The sequence below is a fragment of the Gossypium raimondii genome, chromosome 5 (assembly GCF_025698545.1).
Source record: "Gossypium raimondii isolate GPD5lz chromosome 5, ASM2569854v1, whole genome shotgun sequence".
Classification (NCBI taxonomy): Eukaryota; Viridiplantae; Streptophyta; class Magnoliopsida; order Malvales; family Malvaceae; genus Gossypium; species Gossypium raimondii.
This window is the reverse complement of record NC_068569.1, coordinates 15,884,213-15,909,544: the sequence shown is the minus strand read 5'-3', so window position 1 is coordinate 15,909,544 and position 25,332 is coordinate 15,884,213. Positions and strand designations below refer to the sequence as shown.

At 34.3% G+C, this 25,332-nt stretch overlaps 2 protein-coding genes and 1 pseudogene across 6 annotated transcripts; all 3 read right to left on the bottom strand.

The window, feature by feature from the left end:
* Positions 1-1,579: 1,579 nt before the first annotated feature.
* Positions 1,580-3,972, bottom strand: LOC105769101 (cytochrome P450 734A1-like; annotated as a pseudogene).
* A 1,167-nt stretch (positions 3,973-5,139) lies between these two features.
* LOC105769102 (zinc finger protein GAI-ASSOCIATED FACTOR 1) lies at positions 5,140-8,200 on the bottom strand. Its single transcript, XM_012589524.2, has 4 exons — positions 7,643-8,200; positions 7,103-7,499; positions 6,749-6,981; positions 5,140-6,103 (listed from the first exon to the last, which is right to left on the bottom strand). Exons 1-4 carry the CDS (start codon positions 7,788-7,790, stop codon positions 5,394-5,396), a joined length of 1,488 nt encoding a protein of 495 aa, XP_012444978.1. The 5' UTR covers positions 7,791-8,200; the 3' UTR covers positions 5,140-5,393.
* Positions 8,201-15,466: 7,266 nt separating this feature from the next.
* On the bottom strand, positions 15,467-24,988 carry LOC105769686 (probable serine/threonine protein kinase IRE4). 5 transcript variants are annotated; one of them, XM_012590476.2, is made up of 18 exons: positions 24,505-24,987; positions 23,437-23,516; positions 23,137-23,346; positions 21,445-22,698; positions 20,870-21,042; positions 20,528-20,780; positions 20,005-20,097; positions 19,702-19,842; positions 19,530-19,622; positions 19,176-19,368; positions 19,007-19,092; positions 18,173-18,261; positions 18,001-18,052; positions 17,804-17,860; positions 17,236-17,382; positions 16,608-16,682; positions 16,388-16,515; positions 15,467-15,835 (listed from the first exon to the last, which is right to left on the bottom strand). In XM_012590476.2, exons 1-17 carry the CDS (start codon positions 24,692-24,694, stop codon positions 16,420-16,422), a joined length of 3,282 nt encoding a protein of 1,093 aa, XP_012445930.1. In that variant the 5' UTR covers positions 24,695-24,987; the 3' UTR covers positions 15,467-15,835; positions 16,388-16,419. The 5 variants fall into 5 exon arrangements, 4 of the variants coding, with proteins under 4 accessions (XP_012445930.1, XP_012445929.1, XP_012445928.1 ...); XM_012590475.2 differs by having other exon boundaries at positions 15,467-15,820; XM_012590474.2 differs by lacking the exon at positions 15,467-15,835 and having other exon boundaries at positions 16,135-16,515.
* Positions 24,989-25,332: the final 344 nt, after the last annotated feature.

The window sequence follows — 25,332 nt, the reverse complement described above, 5'->3', positions numbered from 1 at the left end:
AACTCGGCACCAAACTTTCATTTACTAGTGTAGTATTTGAGAATAAAGGAGAGTGGAAACAATATATCGATACGTACATAATTCGATAGGTGAATATCTGGCATCAATCCTGACCAACAGTTACTTAATAGAAAGATATTTGGAGTAAAAAACTAATCTAATTAAAGAAATATCTGAGGCCAAAATATCCAACAAAATCCCATGCATAATCATGTGTAGGTTGAAAAAGACATGGTGAAAAATAGGGGTGAATATTTGATCGAGTCGAGTCAAAAAATTCGAGTTAGTCGAGATGACAAATCCTATTTTAGCAACCAAACCAAATTTAAATTTTTTTGAATCGAATCGAATCAAGTCAAAAAATTTCGAGTCAAGTCGAGTCGAGTTAGCGAATCCTATTATTTATACTCAATGTTGCATTTACATAGACAGATTATTTAACTAATAGACGAAGTATAAGATTATTTAACTACATAAATAATATAATGATTTTGCCTTCTAATTTAATGGGTAAACATTTATCAAAACGATTTAGTTTTCCTTTTAGCTTAATGATTTTGACTTTTAACTTTTAAAAAAGCAAATATTTATCAAAACAACGTAGTTTTGTCTTTTCTTATTCGGATTTTCAGATAACTCGAATTGTGTAATTCATATTCAAGTTAAACAAAAAACTTAATTTTTTATTCGAGTTGATCCAAATAACTTGATTAACTCAAATAACTCAAAATATTTAATTTAAAATTTAAATTTTTTATCGAATTTTTCGAATCTAATCAAATTTTGCTCACTTTTAATAAAAAAATGTACAGTGTTGAGGCTTCCATGATGAAAAAAAGGGAGGAAGGGCGAGAATCGTAGCTCGAAACAACAACAACAAAAAGGGGTGAAGTGTTGGCCGCGAGAGCAAGCCCTATGGAAGTGGAACATATTGCAAACCCATCAAAGCACTTGCTTGTCTGCTCTCACTTCACTTTGCAAAAGACTTGAGATTTGGGAATGTCATTGTGGAAGGAGTGTCACTTACCTTTATCAAATGATTGAAAGAAGGGTTATTCTGTAGATCTAATATTGTAAGACTAGTATAAGATGCAAGACATGAAACCCTAATTTTCTTTTAATTGCTCCTTCAACCACAAATGAAGATGAGAAAACCTATTAGCTTATGAATTGAGAAAATTGATATTAAAGAGTTGGGCTAATACAATTTGGATTGAGCTAGAGGAGTTTGGTTCAAGTCATCCTACATTCGGTATAATATTTCTATTTTAAGTGCGTAAAGATTATTTTGAAACAAAAGTATTATATTTTCAATAATTTACTTTTTAAATAATTTTATATTGCATGAACTAAAAAACAAAATCTTATCTTCCAACTAATTGAATCAAACCTAATAATATAATATGCTTAATAATTTATTAAGTATTTTTTTTATTTCGATAATCATTTTACCAAATAAAAAACTCTTTAAGAATATCTATGAATTAGAAAATAATCAAACTCTAGAAAACGTTGACTTTTTTATGCTTAACCAGAAGAAGTGTTGTAAAACACGTAACAGATAACAGATAACAGAAAGTGTTGAATTAAACTAATCGATTATTTCTGAAACCAGCAGACAATGGCAAACCATTACCCTTAAAACTAAGGGCACATCCTATGACAAACCATTATTAAATCAACATAAAACAATTAATAAAGACTCAATTAATAAATCAACATAAAACAATTAACTAGACCAACAATCTCCTGTAGCAACTACGAGTCAACGATCACAAGAGCCTTAAAAGCATACCATATTTTGCATCGATAAAGAGGTGTCCTTGTGAGTATCTAAAACCCATTCTTTATTTCATAATCCTTGTTAAGAGTATTTGAACACCATATTGAGGTTGCAGGGTGATGAACACCATAGGGGCATGAACATATGTTGACGACACTTCCAACCAGTATTGCCTGATTATCATAGCTAGAATTATTTTCATCTCCACCATCGCTAAATTCGGCCCGACACAATTTCTAGGCCCCAAGGCAAATGGAATAAACGAGGCCAAATACCTTCAAGGTTCTTTAAATCTTCCGGGATTGAATTTGTTAGCATCTTCTCCCCATATATCAATGTCACGATGAACAGCACTCAGTGACAAATAAAGCTGTGTACCTGCAGGAACATTGAGCCTTCCTACCTTAACATCCTTGAGTGCTTCCTTTATCAACGACACTTCCGGCGAGTATAGTCGAAGTGTTTCATTTATTACCATGCTCACCTGTTCATAGAATCATTCATGCAATCATATCTCTTTAATTTGATCTTAAACATGAATCAATCGGAACCTGAGAAATCAATGGATAATAAAACTTACAGTCTTTAAGTCACTCAATTGCTCTGCAGCCGGAAGCTTATCGGTTCCGCATATGCGAACCACTTCGTCTCTTGCTTTGTCTTGCCATTCTGGATTCAGGGCCAAAAGGAGAAGTGCCCATGATAAAGCATTAGCAGCTGTTTCTTTTCCTGCAAAGTAAAAGGTCTTGCACTCGTTTATAATTTCTTCCTCTTCTAACCTCTCTTCTTTGTCATCCCGATTCTTATACGAGGACATCAAAAGACTAAGCAGGCTTGAAGGGTTTTCTCCTCTCTTGCTGTTAGACCGGATCAGTGCCCTTACGGATTCACGAGTTTCCTTTTCTAGTCTCCACCTCGCTCTATTATTTTTAGTAGGCAAAAACCTGACATAACAATTACTTAGGCTATTAGTACGATATAAATATTTACATGAAGAAACTAATTCACTACTTGAGTAAATTAAAATAAGAAAAGGTTACCTGAACCCTGGGATGTAGATACTTCTCGCAGCCATTATGCACAACTCCATCTGCTGTTCTTGTAACATAAAGATACGTTTTCCTTCTTCAAAACTGCTACCGAATGCTGTTCTGGATATAACATCAGCTGAGAGGTCATGAAGTTCTTTATTTACTTCCAATTCGAATTCATTTCTCCCACCTCTTTTTTCCTCCCATTTCTGGAGCATTTTCGTAGTTGCAGCTACAATTTCAGGTACCCAACCCTGCAGTTAAAGAGAGTTTTGTGCAAAAATAATTAGATTTAAGTTATTGGGGAGACAGTACCAGCACTGTGTTAATGTATTGTATCAACTGAAATTGATTTATACATTAATATTGAGTATATAATTCAGATTCAGATTTATTTTTGCTTATATTATCTAATAAGAAATTATTTAAAATAACTAAACATGAAATTGTTTTGAATTGAAATGATTAAAAAAATTAAAAACAAATTGTAAAACATTTTGAGATGGATAAAAGCTTACGCAGATCGGCTTACCTGTTTATAAATCATTGAATTTGAGGACCACAAATGGATTAAGGACCATGTATGAACAAAAGGAGACAGTTTTATTTTACCTTGACTCTATCCATTTTGAAGGCCTGGTTTGCAATCCTCCTATGCATGGCCCATTCTTCACCTTTCAATCCAAGAAGTCCTTATCCGAAGAGGATCTTGGACATGGGGTTAACCGCATCTTCTCAAACGACCCGTCCGTGCTCATGGCTACCTCCTTGATCATACCAGGATCCGAAATCCCCAGCCTGGGTTTCGACCCGAACCAATACAAAAACGGCGCCCCATACACACCGGAACACTTATGGTAGAAGGGAGCCACTCGGTGGAGGATATCGTGGTGGTCAACTGAAGCTGGCTTCAACTTTGCTTCTTCGAACAAATGCCTGATCTCAGCTGAATTCCCAAAGAGTGGACGGTAGCCAGGCCCTGTTACTCCTTGCCTTTTGAAATGGTTTTGGATCCTCCGTGGGATCCATATGATGGAGTATATAAATTTCAGGACCGAGATGCAAATTAATGATATGAAGACGAGAGTTATAGGATTCATACTTCAAACTCTGAGCTGGGAAAGATCTTGGAGCTCGGGGGCTGTTAAATAGTAGATTGGCCTACATTATTATATTTAGAGTCGACAATGGAGATTATTAAATTGCAAATGGTTCTTGTCTTATTGTGTCATGGATGATAATCCTGCTGTGTAGGAAAAAGTGGCAATTACAATCTCACCTCACCTGCGAAGGTATGAACTTTGTAGCTTTCATATTCTCGCTTGAGTCTCCCCAAACTATAAAGTGATTGTTTGTCAAATCAACACTTATAATGCCATATTATTCCAGCATACAACTGCATTTTCCAAGATTGAATAGGGCATGGGTTCGAAGTTTGACTCCATTTGCGTCGCTTTTACCACATTCTTTTTTTATATTTTATCTATGTTTTCCAAGATTGGATGTGCAATGTAGATTATTTCAATATTATAATTAATGTGGTGGTGTCAATATCACTTTCATGGCTTCCCAAACAACTATGAAAACGGTGTTTAAATTTAATTATTGAATTATTGATGTGATGCAGTAAAAAATTAATTAAAATCCCAAACAATCGACTATCATATAGCCAATTAGCCAAGTTATTCCAAACATGAGTTTATTGATCAACGGAAATATCTTAGCTTGAGATTAACTGTTAAGTTGATAGTTATATTTGGATTGTTCAGCATTCAAGTACGACTATAACAATAATGTGAACTTGTACGTAATTTGTTAATGGAGTGTTAAACTCTCACTAATCAAAACTTACCAATATAAAAAAAAATACTCCATAAAATTCCATGGGGAAAGGCAAATAAAAGAGAGGGTTTTTCCCCATCCCCCAAATTCCAATTTAAGGAAACCCTGCATGTAACAAAAGCCAATGAAGCTGAGGAAACAACCATTTGAAACGCAACCCCACCATCCATAAAAACCGCAAGGGCCCAGCTGCCAGCATACACATGCACTTACGGCTTGCCAACTCACGTCATTAAATGGGGTTCCTCAGTTCTGAAATCTCTGAACTCCAAACTCCAATGGGTCCACCGTCTCCTGTTTAGAAATTGACTACCCATCCCCCCTCATTTGACCGACGCTTTCCCTTCATCCTCATCTCATCGTCATATATATGAACTTAAATTGGGGTTCGACGAAAGTTGGCAAATTGCTTTAAGAGTGTTATGTTGAGTCCATTTTTGGGAAACTGGACCCTGAGTCGACAGTCAAATTGGAACTTGTAGGTGAAGCCAACAATCAAGAAATAAATAAAAAGAAAAGGCTGTATATAGTAGCATCATATTTCGTGCTACATTTGCTAGCTGCTAACTAGAGGAGATCCTGTACAACCTTTTTCCCCCACCCATATCTTCCAGGTTTTACCTCAAAAGGAAATTTACTTTAAAAGCAAGTACTAACAAAAGGAAACCCAAAATTAATGTCCAACTCTAACTTGTAATCTCCTTCTTTGGGTTCTAAGCACCCTAATCTCATTTTCTCTAAAGCATGGCATTGGCTGGGCCATTGTGTTTTCTTTCAGCTCCACCTTCCCAGGTTTCTATAGGCGAATTATTACTCCCTCCTGCTCCGTACGATGTGGCGGTTGCCGCTCCTGCATTGAAGCCACCTCCAAAGGAAGTGAGCAACGCGGATAGTCCACTTGAGGAAGCTCCGCCGTCGGCCATGCCAAGGCCAAGAAGATCGAGCGTTGTAGGCTTGTTTCCGAACAGCGAGGATGAGCCAATCATGGGATTGGTTAACTCAGAACTTCCGTTTGAGGGGAAGCCAAGGCCGAGACTGGCTGTTGCTGTATTGCTCTCGGACTTAACGTTAGGATCTTGACCAGCAGGGGAAGCTGATGATACTGCCAAGCCTAGACCTCGAAGCAATGAAGGGTTGGAAGCCGCGGCACCCATTTGGGCAGCTTTTTGTAGCAATGCAGTAGCGGACATGGCTGGCTGGGGAGATGGAGCATAGTGGCAATGGTCGTTTTCAGGTCTGGTGAAGATGGAGGAGCCATTGTTGGATAGGTAGAGTGGAGAGGAAAGCGAGAGGGATGTGCGCTCCAATGGTGTCGTCGCCTGAAGGAACGACGACGGTGCTGAGATTTTGGATGGTTGAGAGTTGGGTGCAAATATGCTAGCGAAAACATTGGCGGTTGCTGTAGTAGCTGCTGCTGGTGAAAGTCCCATTGGATTTTCTGGTACTTCTGTAACCACAAATACACATAAAATAAGATTGTAAAAGCCATTGACAAAGGAAACAATGATTAAGAGATTAAGGTAGCAGAAAAAGAACAAAAAGATGAAACCCACGAATATAAAAAAGAAAATGAAAACATGGTGATTAAAAGGGAGAAGACTTTTCTTTATGCCCTATAAAACATGAAAAGCTTTGAGAAGCAAAAGCAAAAGGCAATAATGGCTTCCTTTCTTTCACTGATCAGTGCAGCCCTTTTTGCTTTTTGATCATTGAGATTTACTTATTGAGATACTGTTAACTATCTCGCTCGTGAACATCTTCCTCTCTCTCTTATTCTTCTTCTTATTAATATTATTCCTCTTCTCTCTCTCTCTCACTCTCTCTTTCTTTACCTACCACATTTGTTAGGTTCCCCAAGACTAAATATCCAAACGAGAACGACAACAATAACAGACAAAAGAAACCACAACTTTCATTTGAATGGACTCTCACATGAACAAAAAACAATTTCAAAGCTAAACACCCTTCAGATTATCTTAACTTTGACCTATATCTAAATAAACAAATGCAAAAATAGCGGGGAATCCTCAATATAAAAGTATATATACACAGTTTACACACACATAGAAAGACCCATCTAAATTTTTTTTACCTGAACTCTGAATTGATAAACCTGGTGAAACTACACTAGTGGTAGACGGTGTTAAAGGCTGAGGTGGTGGCGATGTTGCGGCAGCTCCTCCTCCAACCATAGTGGTGTTACCACTTCCATTTCCGTTCACGTTAATGTTTCCTTCAGGATTAGCAACACCTAGTGTTTGGGTCCTCGCACTTTCCTCAGCTAACGCATCGCAGAAAGCTCTATGCGTTATAAAACTATCCCTCCTTCAAAAGCAAAAAAGCATCATCCAAAGTTAAAACCCAGAAGCAGAAAAGAGAAAAGAAAACGTACAGAGTTGAATTATGAACGGAAAACGGATGAATAATTGTAATTTGGATTACGTACCTAGAAAAGATGGTGCCACAATCGCATTTATATTCTCGGGTGCCGCAAGTCTTCATGTGGGCCTTCCAATCGGACTGAACGGCGTACTTTTTAGAACACCGCTCGCATTTCCATTTCCTTTCCCCGTGTTTCCTGCAAAAGTGTTTCTTGATGCCGGTGAGATCACCGAGGGCTCTAGCAGGGTTGTGGTGGACGCAACTCGGCTCGGGGCACACGTAGACTCGCTTTCGAATTTCTTTGCTTGTCCTTTGGCGTAGCTTCCATGGTAAGTTATGGCCCCGTCGGTGGAGTTGCAGGTTTTGATCACGTTGGAAGCCTTTGTTGCAGATCTCACAAACGAACCGGTTGGTCGCCAGTAGGGTTTTGGGAGATAAAGCTATCACCTCAGCATCTGGATCTGAAAAATGAATCAAAAAAGAAACAGAGATGATCGTATTTTCAACATTGCCAGACAACAATAAATAAAACCAGGAAAATTAAAAATTAAAAATATTGAGATGAAAGAAAAAGGTGGACTTTTGACTGTTCTTATAAATTCACCTGGCATCCCTGGAAGATTTCTTTTCTTCTTCGGTGGTCCTCCGCCCGTGAGTTGATTGTCTTGAATCTGATTACCTAAAGAAGATGCAGTGGCTTCTCCAGAAGCTGTAGAAACAGTCATCGCCGACGAATTTTCGAGCTCTACCATGCTTTAATTAACTCCAAAACCCCCCGAACAAACCTTTTTTCTCTTGTTAATTCCTTTGTTTTCAGCTAAAAACGAATAGAAAAACCCAGTTTTACAGCAGGCTTCGATACAATAATTCACCGGGAATGATGGTTTGGGCTTCAAAGATTAAGAAACTGTTTTCACTTTTCGAAAGAAAAAGACAGTTTTCAAGTATATGGCTTTCATCTGAGTAAAAACAAAAACAAAAACAAAACTAAATAAGTCCCCCCCCCCCCAACCCACCAAGATTCAACTAAGTCGTCGTTGAGTCAAGACCGGAAGAGCACGGGGAGAGGTCCCATAAGGCGGCTTCATTTCTATTATATATACATACAGATAAACAGAAAGAGAAAATGAGAGAAAAAAACAGAAGGAGAAAAGCAGAACGAAGAAAGAGAAATTTTGAATGTAAGTGAAATAAAAAATGAAAAAAAATAGTTAAAGCGGCGCCAGATTTAACCATGGTTAAGTTAAGATATCAGCTGTCCTTCAACTCCAAGTTCTGGCTGCGTTTCCGAATCTGACCGTCCACGTGTCGACTTTTCCAGCTTGCTGACATTTGTCGGGAGCAGTCAGGACTAGGCGGTGCTTGTCGTTTTGTTAGAAAAGCCAAATGAATTTTCCTTTTAATTTTTTTTTAACTCATTCCTCACACCTCGAGAACTACTATTATTTTTGCAAACCTTGTTTTAGGCTCATAGTGAAAAGTCCATTATACCCCAAGGAGAAACTAAAATTCACCGTCCTCGAATGATGATATTTTGGGATTTTCATGCCAATTCAACGTGCGTTTTCTACAACTGAGCGATGATAATTATAATTATAGTTAAAGAGAATATAGTATAAATAAATAAACTGCTTTTTAAAGTAACTGTTTTGTTTATATTTGATTTAACAGTAATGGCATGCGAAGGTGCAGATAAGGACGAACAATACAATGAGACAAACCTGAAAGATTTTGGTCCGAAAGTAAGTGGCTTTCTCGTGATTATTCTCAAAATTCTTGTCCGATATTGAAAATGCGGAGACAGGTGTTTTTCTTTTTCGTTTTTGTATAGTACCATATGAGAGAGTATTCACGTCTCTTCGTCAAAATAACCATTATGATTTTTATGGCTTTCCTTTTCCTGAAGCTTTTGGTAAAATATGATTGCATTTTTCTTGTGTCGACGGAAATGGGTATCGTATCGTACAGTGAAATATCTTAGAAAAAAGCATAAGTAAAATATTTTAACATTTATATGATGTTTTTGAAGGAATTTCATATAAGTTTTGTTATAATGGTGTAGTCCGTACGTTACAGTATATTGAGGACGGCAAATGTCCATGAAGCCCTAATATCTGCTTCAACATTGATTCATTCTTCTGCAATTTTGTTTTAAGGGCATTGATGATCTGTTTCATGAATTATCATGGCCTTTTATGCGGTTTTATAATAAGATCAAAGATTGAAAGACCACCCAACCCATATACTAACGAGGGCCGCCAGATGTGTGGAGTTTGCTTGTTGCGATCAAATGAAAAATGTTTAAATTGATATTTAAAATCTTTTTTATAAACATTATATTTGAAGTGACGGACAAAAAAAAGAGAGGGGAAAATGAAATCTGTTTAGGAAATGATCGGAAAGTTGAATCCCACGTTGAATATATTGTGCAAACACGTTTTTCTTGTAGGCACATGATATATTTATTTTTAGGGAAAATTATAAAAATAATTATTTTTATTTGTCTTAAATTATATTTTTTTATTTATATTTGAAATGTTACGTTTTAGTCACTTACGTTATTGTTTTGTTACGAAGTAGTTGCTCTACCGTTAAACTGCGTTACCTCCCTAACGGTAGTCCTACATGGCAGTCTAAATGAGTTTTAAATGCCAACTTGGATATCCAGTTGCTGAGATGATTAAATAAATTTAATTTGGACCGCCACACAGGACATCCAAGTTGATATTTAAAACTCATTTCGGCTGCCACGTAGGACCGCCGTTAGAGAGGTAACAGAGCTTAACGGTAGAGTGACTAGTTTGTAACAAAACGATAACGTAAGTGACTAAAACGTAACATTTTAAACATAAGTGATTAAGATGTAACCTAAAACAAATAAAATTGACTATTTTTACAATTTACCCTTATTTTTATTTAATTTTTGCAAAAATATCTTCACAGCCTAGCCGGAGCGGATTTACATCTAAAGAAAAAAGAAGCTTTCCAGCCTAATTTACTGATTATGGCTTAAATATTTTTAAAATATAAATATAATGATACATAAAATATAAATTAATTTATAATTTTAAATAATTAATATAAATATTTCACTTTCAAAACAAAAAGTGTAAAGTAGAAAACATTTAAAATTAAATTTTTTTGCATGTGAATGAAAAAAATATTCTTTTAACACAACTTTAGATTTTTTTTTTTAAAAAGAAAATGTTTAACATTATTTTTGAGGTTAAAAAATGGTTCTGGCCCCAAAGTGAAATTTGGAGTGTGGTGCCAAATGCAGGAACTTTGTTCAAATAGGAAGTTTAGATACGTATAAAAAGTAAAGTAAAATTTGTTTTGTAGTGAGGAAAAGGCACCGGCCTTTGCTTAAAAAGTTGACTCAATTTGGGTATGATTGGCGACGTCAACGTGTGTTTAAGTCATGGACGGCCCAGATGGATTTTCATTAAAGTTCAATTATTTAACTTAACATGTTTTAATTATTCATAATCCACAAAATTATTGAACTTGGGATAATCATTTCATTTGGCTTTATTTTAAGTTGCAAATGCAAACCCAATTATTAATTTCTCTTTTAAAACAATACTAGATTTTTATTTGTAATTTTAAGAAAATTAGTGTTTAATTAGAAAGTCAAATTTGGTTTGATATTTCATTTTATTTTCTTTCTTTCTTAAGGTATTATGGGTAAAAGATTGTATGAAATAAAGACATCACATCGTTTCAGATCATTTATCAATTACTTAATGTCGTGTCAGTATTTTTTTTCCATGTCATTAACAGATTATTTTGATAATTTTTTTAAACTTGAGCCCTTAACCTTTGAATCCAATACCCTAAACCTTAGGTTTTGGACCTTAAATCTTTGATCGAAAACTCTAAACCCTAGTCTTTGTACCCTGAAATCATGGACCCCAAACCAAAAATTAAGGTTTAGAGTTCGTGTTAAAAAAGTTACCAAAATAATGTATTAATGGCATAAAAAAAAGAGACTAAAATGACATTAAATAATTAGTGAATGATATAAAATGATCTGACGTCTCTGTTGCACACTATCTATATATGACGTGGTTTTAACGTGAAAATAACAAAATACAAAGCAAAGCTTGGTCTAGGATAAGTTTTAATGATGTTTTTTAAACATGGTCAGGAGTCGGCTTGGAAAAAAAAAAAGGGAAATTGGCTTGATTATGTTTAGAGTAATTAATTAATTAAATTACTATGCATAAGTTTATACATAACATGCATCATCAATAAATTAATAAATAATATTAGAAGTCATGAAAAACAAATATAGGTTTTATGTTTTTCAACAATAGTTTTTGGTCAAAAATAAATGTTTAATTAATTGGGCCCCACAGGAAAAGAAAAATTAAAAGAAATCTAACCCAAAGATTAAATAAGGCTAAAATTAGGAAAGGCACTTGTTTTACGTAGTTTGGCAAATAGTACATTATATGCTATTAGTTTGGATAGGCTGCTAGAAAGATCAAGGGGAGATTTCGTAAGAGTTGAGCCAATCAAGTGTTTCAAAGGTGGAGCCATGCTTTGCATTAATGGATAATATTTTTTTCCCTTTTCTTTACCTTTAATTAATTTTAGAGTACCCAATTTAAGACTTGAGTAAATTTGATTAAAATCATCCGTCACATCAAAAAATTAAAATAAGGTTACATTTAACAAGCTCTTTTTTTTTTTTACACAGAAACAAGCTTAATTTTTGGATCTTAATAGCAGGGTCTAACCAATAATAATTTAAGTCCTTTAATAAAAATATATTTTAAAATAATATATAATAAATAATAAAACGTATGATTTAAAACTAATTAATAATAACATATATAATATATACGATATTAAAATTAAAAAATAGATTAAATTGTGAGTAGAACAAAATTTAAACATGAAATACATTAGATTAAGAATATTCTCGTCAGTTAATAATATGAGGAAAAAACTTATTGACTACATATGTTTTACAATAGTTAGAAATAAAACAGAGAATAATTAGTACAATTTTAAACTTGAAATTAGCCAAATGAATAAAAAAGCTCTTGTAAAATAAGATTTTTTTTCAAAAAGTAAAAAAAATTCTCTTTACTAAAAATAAGTCGTATACTAATACATGCGTAAAAAATAATACTTCTACCAAATGTAGCATTTAAATGCACTACAGTTGTTAATTACAGTGCTGTCATTAATCTTGAGTTGATGTTCAGTTAACTTGTAACACCGACTTAATCGATAACATTATCAATATATAGAAAAATATCATGACACTGTATTAGTTGAGTGGCAATGTTAAAGTTTTATTGATTGAAATTTTATGGGTTCAAATTCTACCGTATATAATTTTAAATACAAATAAGAAACATTTTCATAATTTCTTTAACTGAGTTGATTTCCAATTTACTCATGACACCGACTCAATCAAAGATTTAAATAATAGGGACATTGGTGTCTCTCTTTATTACCAATAATTTAATTTGTTTTTTTTCAAACAAAATTATTAATTTTAACGTTCGAAATCTCACAGTCCTCAACGTGAAATTCTTGATTTGGCCTCTACACAGAGGCAAATCTAGGAGGGCTGGCACGGGCCCGGCCTCCCATAAAATGTAAAATTATTATTTAATTAGGCTCTTAAATTTTTAAAAAAAATTTAAATTAGTAAAAGTAAAATTGTACTTTGACCCCCTTAAAATTATAAAAATCCGATTTAATATTTTAAAAATTATAAATATATAGACTATAAAAAATTAAGATTTCATCCGGCCCCTAAAAAATTATTTTGGCTTCCCCCTGCATCCATAATATTGTTTTTATATCATTCAATTTCTTTCATACATATTATAGAATCGATGGATGAAAAATGTGAAAATATTTCACCCTTAATTAGGTTTAAAAAAAAAGTCATGCCATTGCCATCGAAACACGAGAGAGAGCTTAATTAACAAAGAAAAACCAAATATATATAGTTACATTTCAACAAAGAAGGCACACCGTATACCTTATCGTATAAATCATTGGTAAGGTGTCGTACGTTTATGAAGATGCCCTTTTTTACGTTTATCTTTACTAACTTAATCGCAGCTATTTCACCTTAAACCAAATTATAAGCTATAAATGTGTTTTAATTAAAGATTAACCTTTCTAAAACATCTCATGTAATCATATATATACAAGAACACTGAAAAAGGAATCTCAGTAAGCTCATAGGTACGGCTTTTGCGCTCAACTTGCCTAACAAGGTGGATGTGATTGATGTTATGTGTTAACATTCAACACCCATATAGGTCTGAAAATTAAATCTTAGGTTTTGTTTAGTTTTCATCTCACAAATTTTCATAAAAGAATTTCAATTAAATATGAAAAATAAAGGGACTTAATTTCAAATTTTTAAAAAAGTACAGGTATTTGTGGCATATTTTAACCTAAATCCTAGAATTAGTAGTCATAATTGAATGAAAAAGAAAAGAAGAAGAAGAAGAGAAAACCCCATCCTGTTTTAGCTCAATACATTTGTTGTTTTCCTCGTCATTGTAGGGAAAATGGATTGAGTAATAAAAAAGGGGGGGTTTGGTTCTAAAAACAAAACAACATGGTATCCAGCAAGTTAAATAATGAAGCAATCTACTTTTAACAGGTTTCAGGAGGAAGAAAACCTGAGCATTGGATTTTATCATGATTATGATTCATCTTCAACGAGAAGTGATGATCTATTTTCATCATTGTTGTATGCATTGACAATGATTTAATAGATGAGGATAAATAAATAAAACTCCACCATCAATGTATTAGATACAAACAACAATTCTATTATTATTTACATGCTGCAAAGGTAGAAATGTAAGGTGACGAGCATTTGTCAAAAAGGAGAGGAAAAGAAGGTAATGAATTGAAAGACAGGGCCTGGAGTAATCATCACCATTTTGATCAACTTTTTGGTTCCTTTATTTTTATTTGTTTTTCTGATTCCAATGGCAATAAGTAACAAAAGGTCCACCTTGAACCCAGACAGATAGCCCCATTCATCTCACACTTTTTTCAACTTTATACATAAAAGCCAAGTATGATATTGTGAAGAGAAAAGGTGGGGGTCGGATTCAGAGACTAGCTTAGCTTCAAGCATTAGTGGGTTTTGGCCCTCATCCTATTGCTTACCTGTTTGCCACCACTCTATACCAATAGCAGCGGCAGGGTTATACTGAATTTAACCTTTTCAATTAAAATGATAATGCAAAGTAGGCAAGGGCCGGTGTGAAAATGACACGCTTTGGAAGGACTGGAAGACTGGCTTTTACTAACCTCCAAAGGTTGTTTCATTTGTGTTAGGTGCAAGGAAAAGATGTGAATCTTTCTTTGCCCAAAATTCTTACAGTTGGAATTCACAACAAGTAGGGCAACGTGCATCCAAGACCTCCCTTTAATTTTTGGATTCCGATTCAAATTATTATTTTTTATTTTTTTATACCTTTTTGTATATGTAAATTTGGCGACCACCAAAATTGAATATTATTGTGAGATCCATGTCAGTTTAAAAGCATGAGTACTTTCCTCTTTACGTAATGTTGTAGCATTTGTGACTGTGATTTAATTAATTGAATATTCCCACCGGGAAGAAGAAATTTTAATTTATTTCAATGCAATAAGTAACGCCCCAAGGTTCCACTTTCCCACCCTTTCTTTGTACTTTCCAACATGATTAATACATGAATTTATTTATGAATCATATTAACGGATTAATCATATCTATCTATAGCTTAAAATATTTCTCCAATTTCTTTTATTTTTAAAATTGAGTAAAATGACCGCTGTCAATTTTAAAAGTGAGCAACTAAGGTAATTAATCACGCCTTTAATGTCTTTCATCAATTGTACATAATTCGATTGGTATAGTAACAATTTTAACCTTTGATGTTTACATATTTTGTCAATTTGACCTTAATTCTAATAAATTTAACAATTTACCATCAACATTTACATAGATGTTGCAGGATAATTTGGTTAAATTAGGGCCAAATGATAGGATGAACTTTTGAGGGCTAAAATTATTATTATACTAATTAATATCATGCACAATTGATGGAAAATATTAATCTCATAATTAATTGTCTCTAATTAGTTACTCACTCTCGAAATTGAGAGGAACCACTTAAAAGGTCTTTTACGCTATCTATATTAATATTTAAAGTTCTCACCTCGGACTTCAATTGAGTTGTGAGTTTACTAAAAAAATCCTTATTTTTACAAAATAATATTTTCTCAATTTTGCCATCTCAAATGAACATATATTTAGTATTTACGTTAAATATAATTGAAAGAGAAAAGGAAATATTTAACTTGGTGGCAAATTCATCTGGACCTTAAAGGGAAGGCCCATGCAGGCCAAGCCCAACTGTGGTCAAAATTAGTAATACCTTGAGCATTGGAGAAAGCTTTAGCCATTTATAAATATACCAATATGATTCAATTCAAGTTTTCAGGTATGGTAAACAGGTTAGTGATTTCAAATGATATAAAGCTACTGATTTGATTATTTGCACAACATTAAGCTATACATTATAAAGCTACCAAATCTTTTGTAGGATAACCTTGGCGTATTAGTCTCCTCAATCTTCCTCCCATTCCCATCCACAGTTGCGTCTTCTGTGTCTACTGGTAAGTTCAGCCGTAGCCCAACCAACACCGGAATTCGAAACATTAGAGCTTACACCAAACGTAAAGTCCACCACCGCCAGCGTCTCGTTCATCTTAGCTTCTTTTTTTTTTTCTCCTTTCACTTTATATTAAGCACCTATTTAGTGTTTATAATAATATTTTCAAGTTATTCTAAAACAAGTTTTATATATACATGATTTTATATGCGCATTAATATACTCAAAAAATATATATAAGACAAATTTGAAATAATTTTGCTTTCAATTAACATTATCAATTAAAAAATTAAGATATTAATTAAAATTTATTATTAAACAGTTAATCCAAATATTTATTAAGAATAAATTTTATTTAAAATTAAATACATGAAAATGATATTTTATTTAATAAGGGTAAATTCATAAATTATAATTACATTATTAGGAAAGTGCTTAATGAACCAAACATGATAATGTAACTTTTATGGGACTTTAATCAATATCTTTCTATTTATACTAAAAGTTGTGAAGTAATTTTCCCATCAATCAGATTCTATTGAAATCATAACTTGAGAAATTACAAACGCAACCGAAAAGTAGGTATGAAACTCTCTAATTATTTAGGGTCGCTTGAACCATTTTCTCTTTCCTTTCATCGATCATTTTGACTAAAATAAATGATCCAAAGACAAGGATTTATGAAAAGATACCTTTGGTACTAGATTCAACAATGAATTTGAAGCTATATCCCCAAACCTCTGGATGGAGAGGACTTGGCTGAATCCTTCCCAGATTGTACGAGTACATCATGATTTATTGATGCCAATTGTGACAAGTTCTGCAAAACAAATAGTATATTTGAAAATTTGATCGCTACAAGTGTATGAGTAAAAATACCTCTGTATGTCTCAACATGATTAAGTGCCATACCTTAAAGGAAAAATTTATTAATGAGAGATTAAGAGGACAGGAATCAAACTCTGCTAAGTCACCGCATTCATCCATCTGAATAAAGAAGAAACGAGATAATCATGATAGAGCTGCCGCATGCATGTAGCAACAGAAAACAGATTTCATCGAAATTGAAAACATTTTTTCCTCTACAAAATCTCCTATCGTAAAGGATGAATATTGCATCCATGTTCTTTTTTTTTTTTTTTTTGTATATTTCATGTCCCTTTTTATGCTTCATATTTGAGATTTATGGCTGTTCTTCTCAACAATGTTATCTCAAAGGTTTGAACCTATGTTCTCTCATTAGGAGTGCAATATGCCTTGCCATTGCACCAACATTTGTTGGTATTGCAGCCATTTTCTTGATAGAATATATACTACTTAAAACCAAGCATAATAAAACCACAAAGCTTTAACCGCTAATTGGGTTTGGCTATGGATATAAATTAAGATCCTCAGTGGCATCATTCAAAATGAAAATTCTGGATTAAGACTGAATCTGTGCATGACTTCCGACATGTCCGTCCCTCTAGGTTAAGTAAAAAGTATCACTTTTTGATCAGATTCACTAGCGGATAGTATGGTCAATGAGTTAGAAGATTACCTCCGGTCCAGTATTTGATCCTGAGTCATAAGTCTCATTATCAGAACTGCTACATTCATTCTCAGGGATTCCGCCGGAAATTTGACTAAAACGTGACAAAAAATAGCTGGTGTCATCTGCACTATCAGTGTGTGGTACAAAGGCAGCCTACAACAAGTTAATGTTAACATGCTAATATTGGATCTCCATCAAAGACAAATCAACAGTTTCAACTATTCTCCTAACCATGCCCCTTTTCTTCTCCCAAAAATTGAACATTCTTGCTGTTATATACAGGATATATACATGCATCAAAAAGTAAGAAAACATCTATAAAATGTTAAAACTTTCACAACTTGAGAAGAAATTACCAAAATTACTGTATCAATACTAGAAGTGCTTAAGCGTACACGGCAATACAAATGGGTAATGGTTATAAGCCCAATAGAAAAAGACAATAAAAACCTTAAATGATTGTAATGAGTAACACCAAGCCATCTTCAAATAGGTATTGAAAGACTATCCCAGAGAACATAACTGGCAGACATTCTGCTAGAAGCAAGAAAGAATGGCATATGTGGATTCATACCTTTTGCAATGCAAGACTATCCCAGTTAACTCCATTGAAAAAAGCATGTGCTTTTACCTGTAAGATGGTCCTCCTTAATTAAAAAAGTCACAGTAATCACGGTAGCATAATATAACCTTTTTTTCAAGTTTTACTAGTGAATGGACGGTATATTTAGCTTTTCCATGAAATAAAAAAGTTAGAAAGTGATGAAAAACCTCAGTTGCTCCATTTGCTCCTAACCGCTGTTTGGGATCATGTGTAAGCAACCTGTAAGAAAATGTACCAGAACTGAATAAGTTGTTCTGAATGAAATTTTCCCTCAACAAGAGAAGGCAATAGAATACAAGCTATCATCATATCTTAAAGATTCAAAAAAAAAACAACAACCTGTTAATTAGATCTTGAGCCTCATAGGACATCTCACTAGGCACAGATGGCCATGGAATCTTTCTGTTCAGAATGTTGTCAAAAATTATCTGCAAAGCAATGACAAGAATGAGGCATGAAACAGAGCAGTTCCTAGTTGCCAACATACTTCTACAAAGCATTATGCTAATAAGAAGGAATCCTGTAAGGAGTGAGTTCAAGAGATGAAAGAGGAATCCATGCCACTTTTCAAACAAATTCAAAAAACATAAAATGCTTAAAAGATGCATGGCGGCTAGAGATCATACATTATGGTCACTAAAAATTGCAAGATGAAATAATATCCAGACAACTAAAGTTTAATGCAAAAGTTTCATCACTTAAACATGTATCCAAGAGACTAATTTGATAAACAGAGTTACCATCCAGTTCAACGAGAACAACAAAAACACAAATTCAAGTTAAGGAATCTATAAATGTTGCACTTATTATGAAACTTAAAGGCAAGATATTGTTTACATCAATCATATATGGTATAGAGACAGCCATTTGCAGTTATAAAACAAAACCTTAGCCGTGACTTCACTTCAAAAATAAAGGTTGTTGTATGTGTTCCCTTTTCAAGACTTAAGCTAAAGATCATAAAATTTCTTGTTTTGGGCAGTAGAATCATGTCGTTGGAACTTGAGAGGCAGCACAATGAATTAAAAGAGCCACATCAACATAAAGATTCAATGAAGCAGGATTCTGCTTGACCACAAAATGGAAATAAGAATTGAACACCTTGATCAAAGTTACATACTGAATTAAAGATGAGGATATGAACGAAAGAAGAGAATACTTGAATATATATACCTCAGGGCATTCAGCAGCGAAAGGTGGAATTCCTGTTATGAACTCAAACAAGATTATACCCACTGACCACCAGTCCGCAGCATAACCTGCATGAATCTCAATGTAGAAATATCAAATGTCAATTCTACTAAAGACTTGGAATAAACCTTACATCAGCTTGAATCCACACCATGCTCAGTGCCAAGAAGAATTTCAGGGGCCAGGTAATCAGGTGTCCCAACAGCTGAGTGCCGACTTCTATCCTCCATTTGTTGCTTATGTAGATTACAAGCGTCTAATGAAGTTGTTCCAGTTGTTTCAGGTCCAGATAAATCAATTGTGTTGTTTATGAGGCCAATTTTTGATAGTCCGAAGTCTGTAAGCTGGTAACATAAGCAATAATTAGCTCATTAGCATTACAATAACATGAAGTTAATGAATATACGCAGAAAGAGCAAGTTAAACTAGAACTCGATGCTTCTTGATCAGCTACATAATGTACTTAATACATTGAAAAAACAAATCCACTGTTCATACACCAGACCTTAATGTGACCATCATGTGCAATTAGTATGTTGTCTGGTTTCAAGTCACGATGCACAATTCCAACTGAATGGAGATACTCTAAAGCAAGAACCTGAAATATGAATGTAATCTAAGAGAAGTCCAGACAAGAATTAGATTGGTATGCATCATATACAATGATTGGTACAAACCAGCTCCGCAATATATGTACGAGCTACTTCTTCGTCAAGGCATCCAACCTTTCTGAGTAATGAGTATAGATCACCACCATTGAGATATTCCATAACCAAATAGAGGTTATCTCTACAGGTGAATGAATAAAAAAAACGAACCTGAAATGATGAACTCACATCTTTTTATTCAACTAGCATCATTGTAAATAAGAAAATTTAAAGCAGAGCAACAAGATAAACTTGGAAAATGTGGTTAATGCATTTTATTTAAATTAAAGTGGAGAATTTTAGAGCTCAAAGCATGCTAGAATTTGAATTTACCACAAAAGGGTTCCGAACTGCTATTAGAATATTCCGTTCAGCTAATATACGCTCAATATCATTTTTACGTATCATATCCAATTTCTTGAGAACCTGCATAAGCAGAAAAATTGCATTGAGTCACAGAGTAAAACAAGACACTCCCCCAACCATCACAAAAACAAAAGTGCTGAAGATTACTGTTCATCAATCTAATGCTTTACAAGAAAATTAAAACCTTGAAACTTATAATTAGACTTCTTTTTAGTATGTTCTGGCAGAAGAAATCATAATGTTGAATTCAAATTCCAATCAACTAACTCAAGAGATGTGTTGGCTGCACAAAGCTCCAAATTATTCTTAGAAGTCAATTAAGCAACCAGTTGATGCTGTCAAAGTTCAGTTTTTAGAAACAGAAACATGTATCATAATAGATTCTTTGGCATTTTCCTTGTCATGTACATGCGTATTATAATAGACATTATAGATTCTTGTATGTCCTTTATTTTCTGTTGGTGGAAAATAACAAAAAAAGGAATTTTACCTTTATTGCAAATAGGTCACCTGTCGTCCGTTTGCGTGCAAGAAAGACTTTACCAAAGGCACCTCTGCTAATTGGTTTGATGATCTCAAAATCATCTATTGTTGTTCTCTCTTTGTGGGACATATGTAAAGGAGTTGACACCGTGCTACTTTGAGATGCATTATCTGAGAGATGTCTAGAGTTTTCTCTTTGTTCAATGCAACTCGTTGGACTTTTTATATCTGTTGCTTCACACGCAAGTATACATTTCTCCCTGCATGATTAGTTAAGAAACACAATGACTGATTGAACAAGTTGAGATATGTGTTCAGTCTCACAAATATATCTTTAACATTGCACTACCTCAGAAGAGTTTCTATTCGGCCTCCAAAAGTATCTATTACAAGAGCTTTAAGCTCACTATGCTGTAAAACATCCTGCAAGTCTTGCATGCATGCAAGCAAGAACTCATGAGACCCTTCTTTCAACAAGTCTGTGTCTGCTACACAACGAGCTATATCTGCAAGGTCAACCATCTGCAGATACAACAATAAAAGTGCTGATTAACCTATAAAGAGCATCGCACTTTAACATTACAACATTAGATGCATGACAGAAGCTCATTGCGAACATAATATCAGAAAAATGATTGAAAGAAAGTATATATTCAGGCACAAGCATGCGCATATATAGATTTGTCAAAAACATACAGCCAGATTATTGTTATCCATTTAATTAGACCTAGAATTGGGTGAATATACAACTTAAGGGTTTCTACTTGACAGATCTGCATGAGAAACACATTAGTTCTATAAGATTCCTTACGAATTCATTCAGCATCTTCACATTTTGGCAAAACATTATAAATATTCTTCACAACAAGAAGACAGGATGACAATGTCAAATTACAAAATGAGAGATCCTCAAGATCAACAAACCTGTTGCACATCCTCTAGCTCAGAAGGATTGTTACGCTCCAACCAGAAAGAATCAAAGTGACTTCCTCTTGGAGTATTCGTAGAGGATAGTGAAGTCATGCTCCCAGTTGAGGATGCCGCTCCATGGTTGCCAAGCCTCATGCCCAAATGGCCCTTAAAGTCAATAGAGGCTAGATGAGAATCCTCAATACTGGCAGTGTCCATCTCATGTATGTCCTCAAACATTCCTTCAACACCCTTGTTTCGCCACTCACTTATCTTGGGAGAATAACCTTCAGATGTAATTGCAGAGCTCAAATTTTGCATTCTTGAATTCTCGGGGCTCCCAATGGAATTCAAATTCCGTGACTCTATAATCAGTTCCAATATTTCTGCCAGCTTTACTAGGCATTCGTCTACATCTATACAATTCAGTGCACATTTATCTGCATATGCACATATATAAGAATGAGATTCTAAATGAGAAATAGGTACAGCTTCCTCACATATTCTACAGATCACTGAGTAAGATCCATCTAGTGTTTGTTCAGGCTCACTAAGTGAACCATGAAAATTATGGTTGTGCTCATGAAGTGAACTATAACAGAAATTTGTCACTGAATCCCCTACAAAATGACCACCAGGGTGACAAAATTGTTGCTCCTGTGAAGTAAAATCAGACTGAGATCCCTGTGCAGCTGAAATTTTCTCAGAATTAGTGGAACCTTTTCCAGAAGTTATACCATTCTGTCCACCTGGCTCAGGGAAAAGAGGCACCTTATTCTGTCCCTGCAAATTGTGTTCACCACCTGCCTTCTGATGCACAGCATTAGCTGAATGAGAATCAGCAACTTCGGAAGTGAGAGACCAGCTCATTTCAACAGCAGGAATGCTTTCTAAACATTTCTTAAATTTGTTAAGAGAATTCTCATCAATTGGTTCTTTCTCTTTCTGAAACTGCAAAAGCCTTGTACAGCGTGTCAAAATAAAGAGCATACGCGTGCACAGCCACTTCACCAATACTGTTTGACATTGTTGTCTTTTTTCTGTCAAATCTTGAACTATTGTTTCACACTTAAGACGAAATTCAGTACAGGTCATTTCAACACATTGCTGCGCAAGAAGCAGAAGATCTTCTGCCATTTTGCGACCCTCCGGAGATGAGGAGTCTATGGTCTGAAGAACATCCATCACATCCCCAGCAAAAGTAGCCAGCTCCGTGTCTACCACCTCTTTAGCAGCATCAAATCTTGAATGTAATGAACCAAATAGTTCCTGATGATCAATTCATAGAAAGAAAAAGGCAAAGGAAAAGAAAAGAAACAAGTATCAGAAACATAAGCACCAGCTTCTCCATTAAGGTTTCATAATGTTACTACTATTTTTCATGCAGAGTTACAGTAATAACGATCCACATAAAGTGATCAGATTTTTCTGCAGCAAACTGGTAAACTAGCCAAAATCTGATTAATGACATTAGAAGAACATAAATGAGAATAAAACTGTTACTTCAACATGCAATATAGATGAAGCCTCTAAAGGAAAGAGAAAACTACATTGTACTATATAATACCATGAATGCTTCATGTAATATCTGGACTAATAATTTTGAAAATAAATTTCAAAATCCTTTTGTTTTTATTTTATCTTGAGAAGGAATTGAAAAAGCATGTTATGAACCAAGTTCTTTCTTGAATAATATCAGCACAGTACCTTTAAATCATTGTAACTGTGGGCTCGAGGATACGCAGATGGAATACCACCTTTAGGTCCTAATTCATGCGAAAAACTCTTTAGACCTTTTGACACTATTCTATAGCATGCATTCTCAGCTGAAGATTGCTTTCCATTCTTATTTTCCATGTAGCCAAGTTTAGTTCTCACAGGTTCTTTGTCACGTGTCTTAACTTCTGAGACACCATCCTGTCAATCATGGTTTCAATGCAAGCCAAGTATATCATGGAACTAATATGTAAGCCAATGTTTGAGAAAAGTAAGTACATTTAATTTCACCTCAATATTTGTAACATTATTGAAGGCTTGAGTGGAATTCCTTGAAATATAAGACAAAAGCCACCGTGCCATCTTCTTTCCTTTTTGTTCCAATACAGATTCGAAACAAAAAAACGTAACAAATGCACATTAATTTTTCTTCTCAACAATCAATTCTTCATTAGAAAATAAGGAAAGGTAATCAGAGACCCAAGAAAAGGATAAGATAAGAAAAAATGAATCCGGGAAAAATGAAGCAAGAATGTAAAGCAAAATAAGGAAAAAGGAAACAAACTTGGATAAATCACCCAGACCCTATCCTAAGATAGCAGCTTTAGCAGAAGTATTCTCCATTAGTAACCAGAAAATTAAGCCTAAGAACAAATGGCATGGTGAACTATTAAAGTTGCAAGAACCTGAAGCAGACTCACCCTTTAATAGATGAAAAAGAGTTCCTTTGCATAAGAAAAGGGGCAAAAATGATGAAATCAATGGATAACTATTTTCATGTGGCATAATTTAAATGACACAGTCCTAGAAAACAACAATATTATAATCACTTTAACCTGCGTTCACAGTTTCGTCTGGGCATTCGTTGTCTAATTGACAATCTTCTTTTTGATCAAATGGTAACTTTTCAGCATGAGCATGTCGAGTACATTCTGACTATGACGGGGCAATACGTATTGATTCAAAAGGTATAAAAAATGAGAATCATACTCTTTTATGCTTAATCATCCTTAAGCTCTGTCAACAACGTGGTTAAAGCTCTGAGTGGGTACCTCAAGGTCCGGAGTTCGATTGGCTAAGTTTATAATGGCACCCAAAAGAAAATCATCCTTAAGCTGTAGAATGATTTGAACACGTTTGATATACATCAGTAAATTTTGTTAACATTGAAGAAGTTGAGTTTAATTTTTGTCCTCCACGTTTTCTCAGAAAACAAACAGTGAAAGCGATCCATAACACAAACGTGCTTTCTCAGGAAGCAAACAGAGCCTTAACATGGACGTCCGAGCTAAATTTGAGGAAGCAATAGTAATAATAATAATCATAATAAAAAGAAATTAGAACTTTCTCTAGACAAACCTGATTTTTGGCCATGTCCATGGGCGACTGACTTCTGTTTGTTCTTCGAAGTCCTTGACTCGTTCAACTCGCCCGGTTTCGAACTCGGTTGTTCCTTCAAAAGAACTCGTGGGGTCTTGATCCGATTCAGTCCGGAAGGTATCCCGACTTCCGACGAGAAAACGTGGTCGTTTCTTCTCGCATCAGCCATCAATAACAACCATCCAAAACTAAAACCCTTGCACGCGAGCTTCTTTCAAGTTGCCGGAGCAGCTTGTAACTAAAAAGAAATAATTCGAAATACAATAAACTTAAAATAATAGCAGAGAGGGAATTTGAAAATTAGAAATAAAAAGGGAAAAGGAAAAGTATGAAAATATATATATGGGGACTCCTCAGAGTGAGTAGTTGGCGAAACAGAGGAGTCGTTGTAGCCGGCGTAGTTGCACTTGCAAACCGGGAAAAAAATAAGCAAAAAAGGGAACTTGCGGCGCTCTATATCATTATATTTTTTATTATGTCTATCCATAAAAAATGGGTTATTCTTTTTATTTTTTATTATTATTGGTGGAAATGATAGTATCTTTGAAAACTTTTTAAACTTTACTTTGATTAATTAGTCATAATCAAGTAAAAGATTTAAAACTTTATTTGAAATTTAAGAAAATGTTGGTAAATTAAAATTTATGCTTGCTTAATTTTTAATGACTATACTTTTGACAAATTCTCCAAGTTTTACTTCACCAATTAAGTTAGCAAGTTTTGACTTGCTCATTTGACATTTCAGTAATAAATGGAAAATTATGACGAGAAATAAGTTTATTAGAAGATTCTTATTTAAAAATTTAG

What these genes read in the sequence shown, in the direction of transcription:
- LOC105769102 (XM_012589524.2), bottom strand. Translation starts at nt 7,790, where the DNA reads ATGGTAGAGCTCGAAAATTCGTCGGCGATGACTGTTTCTACAGCTTCT. An exon ending in AAATCTTCCAGGGATGCCAG is followed by an intron (nt 7,500 to 7,642) that starts GTGAATTTATAA and finishes TTCATTTTTCAG; the next exon opens with ATCCAGATGCTGAGGTGATA. An exon ending in TTTATCAATTCAGAGTTCAG is followed by an intron (nt 6,104 to 6,748) that starts GTAAAAAAAATT and finishes TTGTGGTTACAG; the next exon opens with AAGTACCAGAAAATCCAATG.
- LOC105769686 (XM_012590476.2), bottom strand. Translation starts at nt 24,694, where the DNA reads ATGGCTGATGCGAGAAGAAACGACCACGTTTTCTCGTCGGAAGTCGGG. An exon ending in CACATGATGGTCACATTAAG is followed by an intron (nt 19,369 to 19,529) that starts GTCTGGTGTATG and finishes TTATGTTACCAG; the next exon opens with CTTACAGACTTCGGACTATC. An exon ending in GAGCAAATGGAGCAACTGAG is followed by an intron (nt 17,861 to 18,000) that starts GTTTTTCATCAC and finishes ACCATCTTACAG; the next exon opens with GTAAAAGCACATGCTTTTTT.